The sequence below is a fragment of the Macaca thibetana genome, chromosome X (assembly GCF_024542745.1).
Source record: "Macaca thibetana thibetana isolate TM-01 chromosome X, ASM2454274v1, whole genome shotgun sequence".
Lineage (NCBI taxonomy): Eukaryota > Metazoa > Chordata > Mammalia > Primates > Cercopithecidae > Macaca > Macaca thibetana.
The window spans coordinates 146,380,950-146,400,706 of NC_065598.1; the positions used below are offsets into that span (position 1 = coordinate 146,380,950).

Here is a 19,757-nt window from a genome sequence, read left to right on the forward strand (position 1 = left end):
ACATATTTTGTCAAAGAAAAGATCAGGAGTTCTTTTTGGATCTCTTAAAATTGAAATCTGATTAGACATCCAAATTGAGTTATCGTGCGGGCAACAGACGAGTATCTGCGAGTCATTAACAGATAGGTGGTATTTAATGAGATGGAAGTGGAAGAGACCACGTAGGGAAACAGGCCTAATGACTAAGCCCTGGTACTCCGATGCCTAGTATTCAGGAAGCAAGAGTAAGATCTAGCAAATTTTGAAGGAGTAGCCTTTGAGGTAGAAGTATATCCTCATGTGTGTGGTGTCCTGCAAGTGAAGTAAATGTATCAAGGGAAAAGGAAGGATCAGTTGCATCAAATGCTGAAATGCTTGGTAAGGTGAGGGCTGAGAAGGGCTGAGAAGTGATTATTTGATTTGGCAATATGGAGGGCATTAGTGACCTTGACAAAAGCAGTTTCAGTGGAGTGGTTAGATATAAACTTCATTAGTGTGGTTTCAAGAAAGAGTGAGAAGTGAAGAAAGGGGAGGTGACAAGTATAGTTTCATTTCAGGAATTTTTGTCCCGAAGTGGACCAGATAAGTAGAGTTATAATTGAAGGGAGAGGCGGTAATGTAAAGGAAGATTATGCATGTTCAGAATTTTGTGTTGTTTTTGTTTTCCTGATTATTTTTAAAATTTCTTATTGATGTATAATATTTGTACATAACTCCAGATAAATAGAGTTATAGTTGAAGGGAGAGGCAGTAATGTAAAGGAAGGTTATGCATTTTTAGATTTTTGTGCTGTTGTTTTTGTTTTCCTGAGTATTTTTAAAGTTTCTTATTGATATGTAATATTTGTACATATTTATGGCATACATGTGATATTTTGATACATGCATACAGTGTTTAATGACCAAATAGATGACAGATATCATAGCATGTATAATACAGCATTCTGTATGCTTATCGGAACACCCAGTCAAGAGGAAAAGAAAACTTAATGTGTGGGGTAGAGTAAGACTTTCTAGAACAATGTCTTTTCATAGTCTACAGAAAATGGGATGCAGTGCACAGGCGAAGGAGTCAAATTTAGGTAACAGCTTATTCATTGGAAGAGGAGGGAAAGCAGGTCTCTAGGCACAGGAATAGATATTATCGGTTGGTAGATTTGGTGTCAGATGTTGACATTTCCCATTTTTTTCACTGACTGAAACAAGAAATTAGGTCAGCTGAAAAGGAAGGCTGGGGCGTTGGAGGTTTGAAGGAGGAAAAAGAGTAGGGGAGCAAATTGTCTAAATAAATGAATTTTGGGCAGAGTTGAATAAGTATTTCAAACAATATACTGCTTAGTTGTGGGTTTTTCTTCATCTACATTCAATTGCTTGGGTGAAGGTGTGGGTGTAAATGAAAGGTTGGAAGTAACTAGAGTCAAAATTTTCCCAGGCAAGTGTGGTAGAGGGAAAGAGCACATAGGAATGATTACAGTGACCATGGAATCTGAGCTGGATAGGGAAAGATGTGATGATTTGAGGATAATGCACAGTGAAAATGTGATAGAAATGGGTTAGAGGTCTTAGTGGATGGAATCATTGTTGGAGAGGTGGTACATACAAGAGGGGTATTTGTATGAGTGCACTGGAAAGGTAGAAGGTAGTGGTCATAAAGTAGGATAATGTGAATTGTATTTTTTAGAGGTATAATAGATGTAACTGTAGATGGCTGAGGTGGGGCAGAGCATGAGCTCGCTGGAGGTAAGGAGATAGAGGAACTGAACAGTATTAACACAGATAAAAAAGGAACTGAACAGTATTAACACAGATAAAAAAGTTTACTCTCTCCCTCTTCCCCTCCCTTTCCCCTTCACCTCCTCCTCTCCTCTCCCGCCAGGCTGAGATTGTGGGCAGAAAATTATTAAGCCTTCTGCCTGATGAAGAGAAAGATGAAGTCTACCAAAAGATTATTCTCAGATTTCCTTTGTTAAACTCAGGTATGTATATTTTTAAAAGTAGTAAATTCTTAGGTTTTAAAGGACAAGTAACAATCACTCAATGGATTAATTTTTAAAAAGATAATTAGAGCATATATGGCTGTTGATCATATATTAATTTACTTTTATATAATATTACAAACTATATTTTTAGTGTTAAAAAATCTCTCCTCCATTAAATCTTATTCTTCACCACTGACCCTGAGTATTGTAGCATTTGTACAATTGCATTAGTGCTGTATAAATAATGGACCATCGTGTGTAGTGTTCTAGCTGGTGCCCTGCTCTACTGATACAACATAGATAGCTATGTAAATGCTAATGTTCATGGAAAGAAAGTAATATTTTTGTGAAATCTAATCTAAGTAAGACATTGGTCATATAAAATAATCCAGTAGAATATGGTAAAGTACAAATGTAGACTTGTTTTGTGTTTGTTCTCTTTTTATTAGAAACACATATTGAATTTTGCTGTCATTTAAAAAGAGGAAATGTTGAACATGGTGATAGTTCTGCTTACGAATACGTGAAATTTATTGTGAATGTAAGAGATATTTGTAATGGTAAGCAATTCTGTTTATCTTATCTATATGACATTTATGAGTTATGTAGCCTCTCATTACTAACATAAATGCTCTTCTGCTTGGTACTTTCAAACTGTCTGATATCCCTGTGGCCACAGTTTCTGACTACTCACATTAATTAGACTTTAAAAAAATTAACAGTGAAATTTACAAGGTGGGGGACACTGAGTTGTTAAGGATGGCTCTTTCCTTTTATAAAACAAGGAAATGATTGCAAACATATAACAAAAGAAGTTTAATGCACATCCAAGCTTAAAATAATGGGGACTCTATGTGTCTATGTGTACCAGAAATTAAAGTTTAAAGCAGTATGATAATGATAAGAAGAAGCTGATTTTGTGGTGGCCTTGGTGGGTTTTAAGTCATGCATAGGCTCCATTGGCTGGGGTCAGGAATTCTAACACCCAGTCAAGCACCAGTATATAAAACCTAGAGATCAATAAAGTGATCAATAAAGTTCTGTCCATTGGCCCAGAAGAATAGTGAGTGGGTTCATCATCTCTCTCTGGGAATTTGAATGGACAAAATGTGCCACTTACAGGAAACCAAAACCCAAATTTTTGTTGCGTGTGGATATAGGGTCCATTTTACAAATTTTGAGGTGTCAGAAACTGCAAGCTGAGAAATTAACATAAATTAATTAATATTAACTGGTTTGGAGCCATTAAAATATCTGGGACTTGAATCAGAGGTAAATAGCCCAAATAGCTAACAAATATATGAAAAGATACTCAAACTCACTAATAAGCAAAGAATGAAACATTTAAAAACCAATGACATTAGCACTCTACACCCATCAGAATGGGAAAAATTAGAAGTGTGAATAATACCAAATATTGGTGAACATGTGAGAAATAAATAAATAAATGAAATTAACTCACGCAAAAGCTGGCTGATATATTTGTCATGATTCTTGGAAATTAAAGGTCATACTTTTTGAAAAAATCTTACTTGACTATGTGTGCACAGGTTACACACACACACACACACACACACTCCCACACACTCTACCCATGTGGTCTATATAAAAGAGAGGAGCCACATCTCTTTTGGAGGCTAAAATGTCCATCCACAGGGTAATAACGGAAGACTGAAAACCAACCTTAACTCTCAACATTTGATTCTCAGTAATGAATTATTTATGTTTTGGTGGGGAGGGTGGCTGAAAAGGAAAGAAGACAGGAAAAATCCCATGGCTCAGAATTTTGAAAATTGTCAATGGGTTAGCAAACAGCACATGGATGTGGCAGGTATTTGTCTTCTTGTTTTACTGGTCCACCTTTCTGTTGTCACATGTGTGTCTATCTTCCTTAGAGTCTACTATGGTCTTTAGTGGCTTATTTTCCAGCCACCTCCATGCTGACTTGTCTGCTGCATGTATTCCTCAGGAGGATCGGTTTTATCTTGTGGGAAATGTTTGCATTCTCAGGACTCAGCTCCTGCAGGTGGGTATACTGTGTTTGTGCTTCCCCCATTGTGGTGACATGGGCTTCCTTTGAAGGGTCACTTCCCCTTTGGTCTCTCAGCCACAGGACGCATTGCTAAATTACTCAGTGTGTGCAGAGGGTTGTGCTAGGATATGCAAATAAGGAAAATCAGCTCCTATGTTTCAGAAAGTGAACATCTCAATGAAAATTTGGACACACTCAAAAGAAATGCACAATCATTTACAAGTAGTCTTGACATAATATAAAATATTATAAAAGGTAGGTGCTGGGGACTGGAACACATTAAGAGAAATGAGCATTTTGGCAGGGAGATGAAGGAAGGCTTCTGATACCAGGTGAGTTTTGAGGCAGCTCCACCACAGCCCCATTGGGTAGCTGATTGTAAAGACTTCTGCTCTCTTTGTGTTCTCTAATATACCATTCACAAATTCTAGCTCTAAAAATGATTCAGTTTGGGATTCCTCTGATAGATTAAGCATCCATTAATTTATCCATTCAGTAACATATTTAGTAAGCACCTACTGTGTTCCAGGTACTGTGCTAGGTGCCAGAGAGACATTAGGGGAGATAGGCAATGGCTAAATAATATTGGAAAGTGCCATGGAGGATGACAGAATAATGTGCTAATGACTAGTGCGGGTGGAGAGTTCAGACAGTCGTCAGGGAAGGTCCTTTTCGGATAATTTGTCTCTTGAGCAGAGACCCCTAGGGATGCTAAGAAAGGAAGGCAATGCAGGTAGAGGGTTCAACATCTGTAAAAGACCTGAGGTAGTAACTAGCTTGGAGAGTTCCAAATAACAAAGTAAGTTATGTGACCAGAATAAGGTGAAAGTGGGAAGGAGCAACAGAAAATAAGATCCAGGAGAGAGACAGGGGACTAATTATGTAGAACTTTGAGATCCATGGTAATCAGTTTGGGTTTTATTTCAAGTGCATTGGAAGGCAGGAAGGTGACATGATCTGATTTTCTTTGTTAAAGGTCAGGCTGAATACTGGGTGAGAAATGGAGTATAGAGAAACAAGAATGGAAGCAAGAAGACCTAAGTGAAAGATGACGGGCTTGGACTATGATTATACTAATGGAGATAAAAGTATTCTGATTTGGGATATATTTTGGAGATAGTGCCCTTGCTGATGAGTTAAAAGTGTCTAGGAGAAGGGAGAGAAACATCTCATGGAGGACTCTTAGCTTTTTGGCTTATGGAACTCAGCAAATGGAGGTGCCATTAACTGATTTTAGCAAGACTGGGACAATGTGGATCAGGCAATGTGGGAGGCTAAAATCAACAGCACTGTTTGGGCCATGTTAATATTGTGTTGATGTTACAACATAAAACATATCCAGCTCATTACCTTATAAGGGAAGCCTCTGATCCAGATTTCCTGTGTTCAAATCCTTTCCCTACCAGCTATGTGACCTTGGCCAAGTCACATCCTTTAGCCTCAGTTTCTTTTTCTATAAATGGCAGTCATAGTACCTTCTATTAGGGTTGTAAGGAGTAAATAAGACAGTTTCTCCTATATGGTAAGCACTCAGTAAATGTGAACTATTACAATTGTCGTGATCATTGTTATTACTGTCATTATTACTGCCAGTGATCCAGAGAGGGCAACATACTTGCTTTACTTTTCATCTCTGGTTTAAAATGTGGGATTTTCAGACCACATTTTAGAAACCGTGGAGTGGGCCTTTACATTCAGTTTTAGAACAAGTAATATATGTCATCATTTCTTCAAATTTAAGATGGTAAGAAAAGCAGTATAGAAGAAAGACAGTTTAAGGAGGTTGCCTAATTCAGTTGCCCCTTCCATTATTCCTTCTTTGTAGCCTTGTGGGATTTGAACTGTCACATCTGCTATGAGAATACAGACATCCCACTTTGGAAGTCAACCCCAGTACCTACTTCCTTCTCTGAGAAAGAGAAAATAATCTTATTTGGCCCAATACCTTGGTTGCCCTTACAGCACAAGGAACTCTATTTGTGTTCTAGTCCAGTTTCTCTCTAGGTTTATAGGATGTTTGTTCCATATTAGTGGACATTTTGGAGAAAAAATCTTGTGCAAACAGATGGCTTTTTGGAGGAAGATTTTTTCACAGTGTGACTGTGTAGTACAGTGGGAAGAGTGATGAACTCACAGTTCAAACTTTGAAATTCTGCTCCTAGATCTACTAGCTCTTATTTCTTGGGTCAAATCATTGTATCTCTATAATCTTGAGTTTTCAAATCTGTAAAACTCCAGTGCATTTCTCACATTGATATGCAGATTATTTGTAACATTGGATATGAGCATGCCTCCAAAATTAATATATGCTATGCATTTTTACTATTTGCATACATACTAAATATTTAAATATTTGAATTTTTCTGCAGCAACTTTACACTTCAAAGGCAGTCAGTGACGAAGCTGAACTTATACAAGATTCAGATGAGGAACCTTTTGTGGGAGAGCTCAGGTGAGAGGTAGTATTGATAAAGGTAATGAAGATCTAGAATACAATTTTACTAAACAAAGCTAAAACAAGAGAAATAACACCTACAGATATTTTTTTCCCATCAAATTGAAAATAAAAAGAAAAAAGAAACAAATGGGCCAGGGATGGTGGCTCATGTCTGTAGTCCCAGAACTTTGGGAGGCTGAGGCAGGAGGAGCCCTTGAGCCCAAGAGTTTGAGACCAGCTTGAGCAACATAGTGAGACCCTGTTTCTACAAAAAATACAAAAAAAGTAGCCAAGCATGGTGGCATGTGCTTGTAGTCCTAGCTAGCTGGGAGACTGATGTGGGAGGATCAATTGAGCCTGGGAGATCAAGTCTGCAGTGAGCAGTGACCGTGCCACTGCATTCCAACCTTGGCAACAGAGTGAGACCCTGTCACTAAATAAATAAATAAAACCAGAATAGCAGTCTACTAGTCTGAACTTCCTTTCCCAGCTCATATAATTTACATGTTTTTCCAACAGAATATAAATACAGGTGATTGGCTTTTTATTGTTTTTAAAAAAACATTAAAGCAATAAATAGAGAAAACTTAACTGACCCAGACATGTAATGACTTTCAAATTAAGGTAATGCATTTTAATATACTACTTCATTACTTTTTTCCTTGAAAATAAAGGTAATGTTTAGACACTTTTAAATGGTAGAAGAGCAAGTATGCGTTGTGGTAACTGCTAATTATACAGGATCCTTCTTTTGTGAATCTAATATGTTCTTTAAAATTTGTTTACTAACACATTTTCAGAGAGTAGAAGCCAATATTCCACTATTTTACATGAGAAAAGTAAAAATATATTCCTAACCCCCAGGAAAATGCTGATTAATTTGCCAGATACCACTAACACCCCTTTATAAACTTATTTAACAAACCACAAAGGAGTTCTGTAAAATGTAAATTATTTATAATACTGTACAGTTATTCAGCATTTGATAAACTAATTGTTAGGTACGTTTGTATGTAGTAAGCCACAAGAGCATACACCATAGTGTCTGGTATTGGGAATGGATTCCATTTTCCTTCTACATTGCAGTGTACATGTACTGGTAAATAAATAATGAAATAATATATTAAATATATTAAAGATGTGCACTGTATGCCAGTAATACTTAGCAAAATAAAATAAGCAAACAAGGGAACTTTCGAAGAGGTTTCTTGGGATCAAAGGCATGCTTGTATGAGGTCTGATGGTGAGAAGAGTGAGCTGGAAGCTGTGGTCACTGTTACTATTCAGAGGCAGGAGGAGGTAAGGAAGCCAGAGCTGGTGAAGGAATTAGTTAAACAGGAAATATTTGAGGCTCATCTGGATTTAAGAGAAGGCAGGGAGAATCTTCCATTCCCATCAGAAGAGTACAGAGGTGATTGGCTGTCAACCATTGTCTGATGCTACACACAGAGCAATGGGATGAGAAACAGAACTTATGGTGGCTAGCTATTTACATCCCCTTTGCTTGGTTAAAAATTCTTGTTAGCATAAAGCTGCATTTGTATTAATAATTGTGTAATTGTGTATTGAATGTGACAATATGACTTGTCTGCTCATGCCATGATCACATTTATTTGTACCAGCATGCTGTTTTTATGGAATCTAATTTTTTTTTTTTTTTTTTTTTGAGACAGAGTCTCACTCTGTCGCCCAGGCTAAAATGCAGTGGTGCAGTATTGGCTCACTGCAACCTCCGCCTCCCGGGTTCAAGTGATTCTCCTGCCTCAGCCTCCTGAGTAGCTGGGATTATAGGCATGCACCACCACGCCCAGCTAATTTTTGTATTTTTAGTAGAGACTGGGTTGCACCATGTTGGTCAGGCTGGTCTCGAACTCCTGACCTCGTGATCCACCCGCCTCGGCCTCCCAAAGTGCTGGGATTGCAGGTGTGATCCGCTGCACTCGGCCGTAATCTAAATTTTTAAATGAATCTTCAGTGTTTTATGTTTGGCTCCTAGGAGTGGGGAGCACATGCATGACCAAACTTAAGACTTCTAGCCAGTCTCTGAATGTGCTTTATTGCTCCCAACTTTTCTTGTAGTACATGGACTTCAATAGGCCTGTAAGTCTTGCCCACTTCTTTCATTAGTTTCTCTAGTTTCTTAGAAGACCTTTTACTGAATAATGTGGAGAATAAGATACATACAAGACAACATGTTTAAACAACATGAACTCAAGACGCTATAAGGAGAATGACTGAGACACAATAGCATGCATGACTTAAACATATTCTTGCATGCGCCCTAAAACAGATTTATTTAGCAGGTTTGGGTAATGAGTTTTGTTTAAAAATTAGCATATCAGTATAGCAAATATTTAGACAGTGGGAGTTTAGAGAACAAAGATACCTGTATTTTATTTAAAGGTAGAGCTTAGTTGGATGAAAAATATTCTGATGCAGCAAGGAGCCAGCTACCACATCTATGCCATAATCTTCATAAGATACATAAGAAAAGTGTTTTCTGAAGGCTTAAAATTATGTCTTTTCTAATTTTGTAAGAAAGTATGACTCAAATGTGGGTGAATGCACACTCTTTCCCCTTAAGTTCAAAACTAGACAATGGATTGTTTATCATGTAGGAAGTAAGATAGAAAATGACACTTGGGGAAAAAACGGATGCATTTAATGAAGAAAAGTCTGATTAATTCCAGACTGCTTGTCCCTCTCATATCCCTCCCTCCTCCAACTCCATCGCCACTACTCTGGCCCCAGTCTCTTCAACTCTCATGTGATAGACTGTTGGTGGACCTGGCTGGCCCACTAACTTGAGCTTTGTAAGGCAGGACCTGTCACCCTCATCCTTGTCTAGCACAGAGCCTGATACTGAGTAGGCAGAAGTGACATCTGCTCATTAACTGATTGGTTACTTGATCTTATCAGAATGGTAATACATTCCAGGCCATGAGATCTCTCAATCATTATGCAGTATTGTTAGAAAAAAGTGCAAACCAGTACCCTATTGCTTGATTTTTTCATAGACTTGTCCCTTCTCCCCATGATATTTTCAATTAAAAAGGAGAAGAGATTGCTTTGTATCAGGGTTGTAATTTTTAGTTATTAATAGTCTGGCTTCCATTTTACCCTCTGGGGGATAGTTAGAAAAGCAATTGGTCACAAATGTCTTAGGGACCTACAGCTCCCAAAATGTTTCCCTTATCTTGGTAATTCAGTTTTTTAAGAGTAAGAAGCATCCTCCTGAGTTTTTTCTACGCTTATGAAGGAAACACAAAGATGGGAATTTGAAGTGTTTAGAAGAAAGGGTGTATTTCCACATAGAATGTCCTGTTTGTGCATGTTTAAGATTTGAGGCTTAAAAATCTTTCATTTCAGGAGAGGGCCTGAACAGCTGGGGTATTTTTCATTGAGGCTACAGATGTACTGGAGTGGAAAGTCTTGCTTTCCTGGACTACTGAAGGTAGAAAGAAGTAAGGGATTTGTGAGTCAGTAAGGGTCAGGCAAAGAAGTGAATATTGAGTAGCCCTCTGCTGTCTTGCTACTGCTAGAGTCAGAAGTAAGCAACTAAGTTACTTTTTGGATTTACCCAGTTGTATGTATTGGTAAGGCCCAAATTCCTATCATAGCATCATCTTTTAACACAGTGCAATTTGTTCTTCATACTTCATGATGCTATATTATGTTTATTACTCAGTTATTTTCTACACATCTAAAAGGTAGATTTTAGACTTATTGTACAGGTGAGAAAGTGCATTCGCAGAGGATGTATGATTCACCCAAACTCACACAGCTGGTTAGGCAGTATAGCTGTATTTGGGACCTAAATTATCCTAGGCTCCATTCCACGAGGACACCAGTTTCAGGAGCTGTGGCTGGTGTAAGATTCAAGAGAGAAAACTCAATGAGTCTTTGGGAAGTACGTGACCAGGGATGTTACTAAGAAAAAGCATTTTTCTTTTTAATTTCACCTTAGAGGGAGGAGACTATACCAATTAATTAGTCCTAATACTTTTTACAAAGATGGCACATTTTCACCCAAAAGTAAAGTAGAAAACACTGGAAAATCAAATGATGAGTATTTCCCAGGTTCTGATAGCTGTTACCTGTGCTTGCAAAGTCCTCAGAAACTCTGCTACAGGACTGGAATTGGTCCCTGGGGAGACTCCATCTGTCAGCAACTCCACCAGAAAGAATGTTCCTGCCTAATTCCTCTTTCAGTGAAGACACACCTTGTACAAAGGTGTGGGGAAAATTTTGCAAAGATGTGCAATGGTCCTAATTAATGAGGTTTTGTTGTACTGAGTCTTTTTACCGTACTATACCGTATTGACTCCATTCCTTATGTCTGCCCCATCTTGAACAGAGGAGGAGCCTTGCACATCATTGTAAATGTGGCTAGTGTGCCTAGTCTTACCACTTTAGTCCCAACGAAACTTATTTATTCATACAGAAAATATTTAGCATCTACTATGTGGAAGTTTCTGTTCCAAGATTTAAGGATATGGTAGTGAGCAAAAGTCCTTATCTTCATGGTGATTACATTCTGGTGGAGGAAAAAGATAATAAACAAATCAATAGACTATAGAGTAGGTGAGATGATGAGGGCCAAGGGAAAAAAAATTGAGCAGTGAAAGGGGGGGGTAGGGAATGTTATTGGGGGAAGGTTAAATATTACTAGATTTTGAAATGGCATTTTATAGGTTGAAAATGGAGTAATGTTGGCAATTCCCTGTGGTTCCCTTGTGGCCAGAAAGGGCCTCAACAAGAAGGTGACTTGAGTTAACATCTGAAAGGAGTGGAGGAGCAAGCCTCGTGGATTTTGGAGGAGATATTCCAGACAGAGGGAAGAGCAGATGCAAAGTCCTTGAGGCAGAAGTACATGGCAGAAGCGTATGTTTGAGAAACAGCAAGGGAGCCAGTGTAGCTGGAGCAGAGTCACTAGAGAGGAACATTCAGAGCATGCAGGGCCTGTGAGCAACTGTGAGGGAAGGACCAGGATCATGTCAGCTCGACCCTGCCTTGTGGAATAGCTCCTGCTAGAGTCATTCACCATTATTTCTCTTGTTTTTCAATGTCGTGTGGAGACTCAGTCAACACTACCTGCTCTCCCTTTACACGTTACTTGGCCATTTCTACTAATTCTAGTCTCCTAATTCTACCTGTCACCTTTGGCAAATACTGTGGAGGTCTTATAGTATAGTTTTAAAACAACATAAAATTAGGATTTTTAAAAACTATAATGCTTAGGTTTTATTTCTCAGTTTTGCCATTTACAGGTTGTGTGATCTTGGAGAAGCCTGTTAAGTCTCACGTTCTTTATCTATAAATGGTGAAGATAATTACCGCAGAATGGGTATGAGGCTCAAATAAAAAAAAAGAAATAAGATCTATATGTTTTGTAAAATACTATGCAAAGTCAAATTATTATGGATTAGAAAGTCCTTCCAAATATGGAGTAATTATAATTTAACACTATAGTCCTGACTAATCTATACAGACACTATTAAATACAAAGGGCTACCTGTGAACATAGCAGACAGTCATGATCTGAAGTTTGTGTCTGGTGATTTCTTCAATATTCTTATTATTTTTCTATAAATTTAAGGTAGTTCTTTTTTTTTCTGCTTAAAGCCAGTACATTTTAACCTCCATACTGAGATGGTACTCTCTCCATTAACAACCAAGTTATTCCATGAAGAGCATCCATGTCTCCTTGCAGGGTGAAGTGGGTGTGGCCAACTTTGAATATGGTGAAACTTCCAGCTTGGAGGCCACATCCAGCCAGATGATTCTATGCTCTTACACCCACCAGAGAGATAATTCACATGCTGACACCTGGTGTTAACAGATAAGGAAAGGAGTTGGGGCTTTTCAGGCTGACATCCAGGGAAAGAACCTGAGCCCATTCCCATGCAGCTGTATTCCATGCAGAGATTTGAAGCCAGCCTCTTGGTGTACATTTAACTAGTCATGTTAGTAGTATGTACAGGGCCTGGTCCTTGAAAAGGACAGACATCAAAAAACATAGGTAGCAGGGATAGTAGTCTCAGGATTCTGGGTTTTATATATCATTTTCTTTATGATGTGACTTCTAGCCAACCCATACTCCATCTTCAGCTATATGACAAATTATTTTGATCGTCCAAAAGCATAAAATCATTATACTATTAGATTTCCGATTGATAAGAGCAATTTTGTTGTTAATATTTTTTGAGAAGCTCTGTGTAAGGATTTGTACTCAAAACTCATTGAAGCAACACTGAAATCACTGAGGGTTTAGACACTAATGAAAAAAAGAGTCTAATAAATATAAAAGTTTAAAAAAGTGGGACGAATTACTTGATATATTTGCCTATTTTGTGAAAAGCAATTTTAAATAAATATTCTGACAGCTGCATATTCTTCTCAAATAATAATGTTATTTTTTTCTCACAGTATTCATTTGTCACTCCACAATATAGATGCCCAGTTGTGTGTTGGTCATCTGAAGATGTGGAATGCGATTCATCCAGCTCTCCTTTCACTTAGTGATTTTTGCTTTACCTCTTTCTTATCTTGGGACCATTTTTTGCTTTAGGTCCATTGCCTTTTTTTTTTTTTTTACTTTTTAACTTTTTATTTGAATATTGGTGGGAACTATATGTGTCCTCTTTTATCTATACTCACAACTTTTTACAGCTTGCGCCATTTGCTTTATTATCATTCTCTCCCTTTCTCTCCTTCTTTCAACTTCTTCCCATCTTTTCTTCCCTCTCTCATCTCTCTCTCTTCATATAGATAGACATTTTGTGCATGTGTAATTTATTATGAACTATGGAAGTACACCTCTATTTCTCAAATACTTCTATGTATTTCCTGTGTTTAAGTTGATTACAATACATAACCTCAGTATGGTTATAAAATCAGGAATTTTGGTATCTGTGGAATATTATTATCTAATCCACAGTCCATATTCAAATGTTGTCAGTTATCTTTTGTAGCTTTTTTTTTGGTATAAGATCCAATTTAGGATCATGATTACATTTAGTTGTCATATGTCTTTAATCTGGAATAGTTTCCCAGACGCCCTTTGATATTCTTAACTTTGAAATTTGTGATGAGTGCAGACTGAATATTTTATGGAATGTCCCTCCATTTGAGTTTGTCTGATGTGTCTTCTTAACTAGAGTCAAGTTATGCATTTTTGTCAGGAATACCACAGAAGCAATGTTGTATTCTCAGTACAACATATCAAAAGATGGATGATGTTGATATTTCTCACAAGCTGATATTAACTTTGATCACATGGTTGAAGAGATGTCCACCAAGTTTCTCACCTGTAAAGTAAAATTTCCCTTTGTAAATTTTAAGTAACTTATGGGAAAGTACTTGAAGACATGTAAATACTCTGTTCCTCAAGAAATTTTTACCCGCTAGTCTTAGTACCTGTTGATAATTTTCTAACACCATCATACCTTCTACATTTATTGGTTGGCATTTTGATTAGGAAGTTTCCCCTGTGCCTCATTGATTGATTTGTTATTTATTTATTCACTGGCTTATAATATATTACTATTATTACTTATTTCAATGCTCACATTATCTCGGAATTGGCCAGTGGGAGCCTCTTCCAGCTGACTCATTTCTTTTTAATGTGTCCCATCATTCTTTGAGCATCCCCCTTACTACCTGGCACAAGACTGTTCAGGTTCATTTTGTACTTTCTCTGCCTCAGAGAAATCAGCCAGTTCTCTTAGTCTGAGCAACTCCAGCTTCTTTAATTGGAAGTGTTTAGAAACCAAGATCTAGGCACTACTTGTGGTCATTGTTACTTGTGTGCTACTGCTTTTAAGTGCTTTCAGAACTAGAAAACAAATACACATGTACCTACATATAAAGATATATATCTATATGTATTTCCATATCTACCCATCTATATGTATGTGTACCTTTGTGTATGAGTGTGTATAAAATAATACAAATCATGAGTTCATAGTGATGCTTCAGATTCTAAGCCAAAACCATAGGGTTCATTCTAGAACCCTAGCCTTTCCATTTCTGTATTTGCAACACTCTTTTCCAATAATCACAAAGGCCTGGCCCCATTGTCCTCAATATAGTTACTTACTTGCTCAAATATCAAATGCACAGAAAGTAGTTTTAGGGTTGCCAACTTATGTCATTGCAAAAAGAAAACCTTCTAAAGTGAGTTTAATATTATTTACATTTGTAAAGTAAAATTTACATGTAGTAAAATACACCTATCTTAAGTCTATCATTCCATGAACTTTGAATGGAGAAGCCCATATAAACCTCATTCCTGTCAAGATGTACAATGTACATCATGGTGGCTATGGTTAACAACATTGTATTTTATGTTTGAAAATTGTTAAGAGAGTAGATTTTAAGTGTTTTCACTACAAAAATGATAAGTATGTGAGGTAATGCTTGCATATTTTAAATAGCTTGATTTAGCCATTCCGCAGTGTATACATATATCAAAACATTATATTGTACTCCAGAAATATATAATTTTTACTTCTTAATTTAAAATTTTTAAAGATAAACAATGCTTTCAGCACACTGGAAAGCTTCTTTGTGCCCCTTCTCTGACATCCTCCCACCTAGAGGCAACTGCTGTTTTAAATTTTTTCACTGTAGATTAATTTTGCGTTTACTAGAACTTCATAAAAATAGAACCAGACAGTATATATTCTGTTGATTCTGCCCTCTAACCCAGCATAAATTGTATGTATCAGTAGTTCATTCTTTTTGTTGCTGAGGAGTATTCTATTGTAAGACTATACCACAATTTGTTATGTATTTACCTTTTGATGGACATTTGTTTCTAGTTTTGGATTATTACAAATAAAGCTGCAATGAACATTCTTTTAAAAAAGGCTTTTTGTGGATATGTGTTTTCTTTTTTTTTTTCTTTTCTTTTTTTTTTAATTTTTTGAGATGGAGTCTCGCTCTGTCGCCCGGGTTGAAGTGCAGTGGTGTGATCTCAGCTCACTGGAACCTCCGCCTCCCAGGTTCAAACGATTCTCCTGCTTCAGCCTCCTGAGTAGCTGGGATTACAGATGCCTGCCACCAGGCCCAGCTAAATTTTGCATTTTTAATAGAGATGGGGTTTTACCATGTTGGCCAGGCTGGTCTTGAACTCCTTACCTCAGGTAATCCACCCTCCTTGGCCTCCTAAAGTGCTAGGATTACAGGCATGAGCCACCATGCCCGGCCTGTATTTTCATTTTGAAAATTATTTCTTAAACAATTTATCTGTTAAATTGTGTACTAAAATTGTTTTTTTTTTCCTCTTGGTATACAGTTCTGTGGATTTTAAGTAAGCTATAGATTCATTCAACCACCACCGTAATCAGAATACAGAACAGTTCTGTTATCCCTCAAAAAACTTCCTTGTCCTGCCTATTTATTGTCAGCCCTACCCCACCTCACCCTTAACTCATTTCAACCACTGATCTATACTTCATCCCTATAGTTTTGTCTTTTTGAGAATGTCATATAAATGGAGTCATACAGTATGCAATCTTTAGAGACTGGCTTCTTTCAGCACAATTCCTTTAAGATTCATCCGAGTTGTTGCATGCATCAAAGGTGTTGTCATTTTTTAAAGTTTTAGCCACTAATAGGCACATAGTGGTATTGAGTTATGTTTTTAATTTGCATTCCCCCTAAAGACTAATAATGTTGAATATCTTTTCATCATTTTCCATCATTGCATCTTCTTTGACAAAGTGTATGTTTTAATCTTTTGCCTAATTTTAAAATTTTGTTGTTTGTTTTCTTATTGAGTTTTGAGAATTCTTTTTTGTTTCATTTTTTATTCACAAAATATTTTCTCATATTCATTGTCTTTAATCTTTTCAGCATCCTGCAAACATTGTTCTAATATTAATTTTGTAAAGTCAGAGCAGTAAAAATTAAAAATGTGGTCTCCAAAGCTAACAATCTGGGTTCAAATTCTGGGTTTGTCACTTATTGCTGTATAACTTTAGCAGCTTGACTTCCCCGAACCTTGGTATCCTCAACTGTGAAATCATACTCATATAAAACCATCATTCCCAGCAAACTATCACAAGGAGAGAAAACCAAACACCACATGTTCTCACTCATAGGTGGAATTGAACAATGAGAACGCTTGGACAGAGGGAGGGGAACATCACATACTGGGACCTTTCAGGGAGTGGGGAATGGGGGAGAGAAAGCATTAGGAGAAATACATAATGTAAATGTCGAGTTGATGGGTGCAGCAAACCAACATGGCACATGTGTATACCTATGTAACAAACCTGCACTTTGTGCACATGTGCCCTAGAACTTAAAGTGAGAAAAAAAAAAAAAAGCAATAACAACACTTGCTGAGTGCTTACTATGTATCAGGCACTGTTCAGAATATTTTAAACACATCTTAGCTCATTTCATCCTCACCACAGTCTATGAGTTTTGAGAATTCTTTATACATTCTGGATACAAGTTCTTTGTTCAATATTTGATGTGCAAGTACTTTCTCAAGTCTGGGGCTTCTATTTTCATTCTCTTAACAGTGTATTTTGCAGAACAAAGGGTTTTTATTTTAAGGAAGGAATATTTTGTTATTTTTTTTTCTTTGATGGATTGCTTTTGGTGCCATGTCTTAAGAATTCATTACCAAACCAAGGCCACATAAACATTTTTAGTTTTTTTTTTCCCAAAAGTTTTATCATTCTGGATTTTAAGTTTGTATCTATGATCTACTTTGAGTTAATATTTTTACAAGGTGTGAAATTTAGGTCAGAGTTCATTGTTTTTGGTATATGGATGTCCAGTTGTTCCAATATCATTTGTTGAAATATGATCTTGTTACTGTCCTGCTCAAAAACTTTCAGTGCTTTTCCCATTGCACTTAGAATAAAATCCGAACTCCTTTTGTATGGTCTGTAAAGCATACTGCTCTCATGCCTACTTATTTCTGAAACCTCATTTTGTGTTATATTCCTTTTTGTCTGTCAGACTTCAGCCTCCCTGGCTTCTCTTTTCTGTGAGTTCTCAACACTCTTTTCCAACATAGAGTCTTTGCACATGTTTGTGTCCTCAACCTGAAATATTTTTCCATTATGTTGTTCAATAGTTGGCTTATACTCGTTCCCCTAAGTTCATTTTTTATTCTCTCCTCTGGCATTCTGCCCTTTTCCTTAATCATACTTATTATAATTTTTAACTTTATAGTTATCTCTAAACTAATCATTCATTGTCTGGATTTCCCATGAAACTGTAAGATCCATGAAACTGTGTTTGCAGTGCCCACTACTGTGCCTATCCTCATAAAACTTGCTGCCTAGTGCTGAGATGTACAACTAAATGAGAAACTACAATATTACAAGAAGCTACACCATTCTGCATAAATGCCATTTAAGTTCTTCACTATTTCTACATGGACTAAAATGTTTTTCCCCTCCGTATTTTGTATACTTGAATCCTTCTCACCCCTCAAGAAACAGTTCCATCTTCCCTCTCTGAGAAGTTCCTCCTGGTACCCGGTTCGGAAGAGCTCTTCCTCCCTGCTTTCTACTCTCCTACTGACACTCTCCACTTTGCCTTAAGATCACAGAGACTGACTTAGCTCTTCTCCTAGAAAATCAAAAGCTTGCTAAGGGTGGGATCCAAATTGCATTCAGCTTGTGTCTCCTTCAGTACACAGACCAGCTCATTTTATTCAGTTAACTCATTTTCTGATTTCTAGAATACAGTCATGTGTTTATCCATGGGTCCATCTTGCCATTGGAAACTAACAGAGCTGATTTTCAGAACAAAAAAGAAAACAAGCCCAAACTTCAAATCATATCTCATATTTGCACAGCCAACACATAGGCCATTAGCTTTTTAATAAGTAGCAAAGACATAAAACGTTTTCTTTTAACATGTGCTGGGACTTGACTGGTCTCTGTTGCTTTATTTCCCCAACTGGCTCAACAATAGTCTTATAAAAGTGACAGAAAGACCATACACCATGTTACCTTAGAGGGATGCCTGAGTGGGTTACAAAAGTAGGAAGACTCAGATGCCAAATAAAACATGGGCTGTTTGGCAAAACCTTAGCATGAACATATGGACCTAGTCCAGGCGCTCTAAAGTTACTGGCTGTATTAAAAAGAAGTTGGACCTGCCCTGTTTTATGATGTAAAAATGTGTGTGTGTTTGTGTGTGTCTTGATTCATTGAAGTGAAAGCAAATGATTTTAACGGAATAGTGACAAACATTAATTCATAAAATAGTTTTTAGACTGGAAAAATATTTGATAATGGATCCAAATATGAAAATAATGAAATATAAAAATCAATGTAGTACCTTACAAACTGTAGAAATTATATCTGAGCTGTCAGTTCTAGTCGTTCAAAAACCCTGTCCTCTTTGAGTGAGAGATACATCCCTATAGAACATCCTGTCCTCAGCTGGAAGGCTTGGCCTTAAGGGCTTATTAGTTAGTGGGAACAGAGCAAACTTTCTTTATATCTTACCACACAGTTCTGGTCTTAGTATAGTCTTGTGTCTGATTTATGAATTTCTCCTGGAATGAATTTTCCACAAATATATGATGGCGAACTGTGTAGCCTTGACATTCATTCTGCCCATGAATGTCTTTAGTGTTAGCAACTGGCATCCAGGCATTTTCCAGTGACTCACCAACCAAAGCTATACATTGCCTTCTCTACGTTTGAAAAGGGGCAGGGGGCGGACCACAGAACACTAATCAGATTCTAAAGTTGCTTTCATGTTTACTTAATATTTCTACACTGCTCAGAGGAAGCCAATATCAGCAATATTCTTTTTGAGATGACAAAACCTTGAAACTTTTTAAGTTAATTTTAGAGCAATAGAGTTTTTGTTGACTTAGTGTTCACTTTTCTGTCTTGTCTTTATTATTTGACATTAGGGCAACTCTTACCGTAGATTACTTGCTCTTCAGGGTATATGAGACTAAGATTTCTACCATGTTGATGATCGTATTTACTTTTTAAGTGTAATGAATATTGTGCGTTACTAATTTTTTTTTAATTCTGGTGAGGAAATACCACCAAGTGCCGTTCGGTGTTTTTCCTCTTTTGATGTGTTTGTGAAAAACTGGTGTAACCAAAAAAGCACATTAGAGGAATTCAAAATGGCCCTTTAGAGAGTGATGGTTTCTATGAAATGGATGGAGTATGATTTTAGTGGAAATTTTCCCATTTTGACTTCATCCTTTGTAAAACACCTAAATGTATCAGAGTCACACCATTTGGCTTCTTTTTAGTTGTGTATTAGTAGTTATTTAAAGCAAGTCTTTACCATACAGCTAAAAGAAGAATTGAATTTTCTTAGCT

The 19,757-nt window shown here is 37.0% G+C and overlaps 1 protein-coding gene across 2 annotated transcripts in view; it reads left to right on the top strand.

Moving 5' to 3' along the window:
• The window catches only part of PASD1 (PAS domain containing repressor 1), a 103,709-nt gene that overhangs the window by 53,249 nt on the left and 30,703 nt on the right, over window positions 1-19,757 (top strand). For both annotated transcript variants that reach the window (XM_050775313.1, XM_050775314.1), the window contains exons 6-9: window positions 1,855-1,954; window positions 2,407-2,517; window positions 3,853-3,983; window positions 6,359-6,441. In XM_050775313.1, coding sequence (XP_050631270.1) covers window positions 1,855-1,954; window positions 2,407-2,517; window positions 3,853-3,983; window positions 6,359-6,441 — 425 coding nt within the window. The remainder of the gene's footprint in view (window positions 1-1,854; window positions 1,955-2,406; window positions 2,518-3,852; window positions 3,984-6,358; window positions 6,442-19,757) is intronic.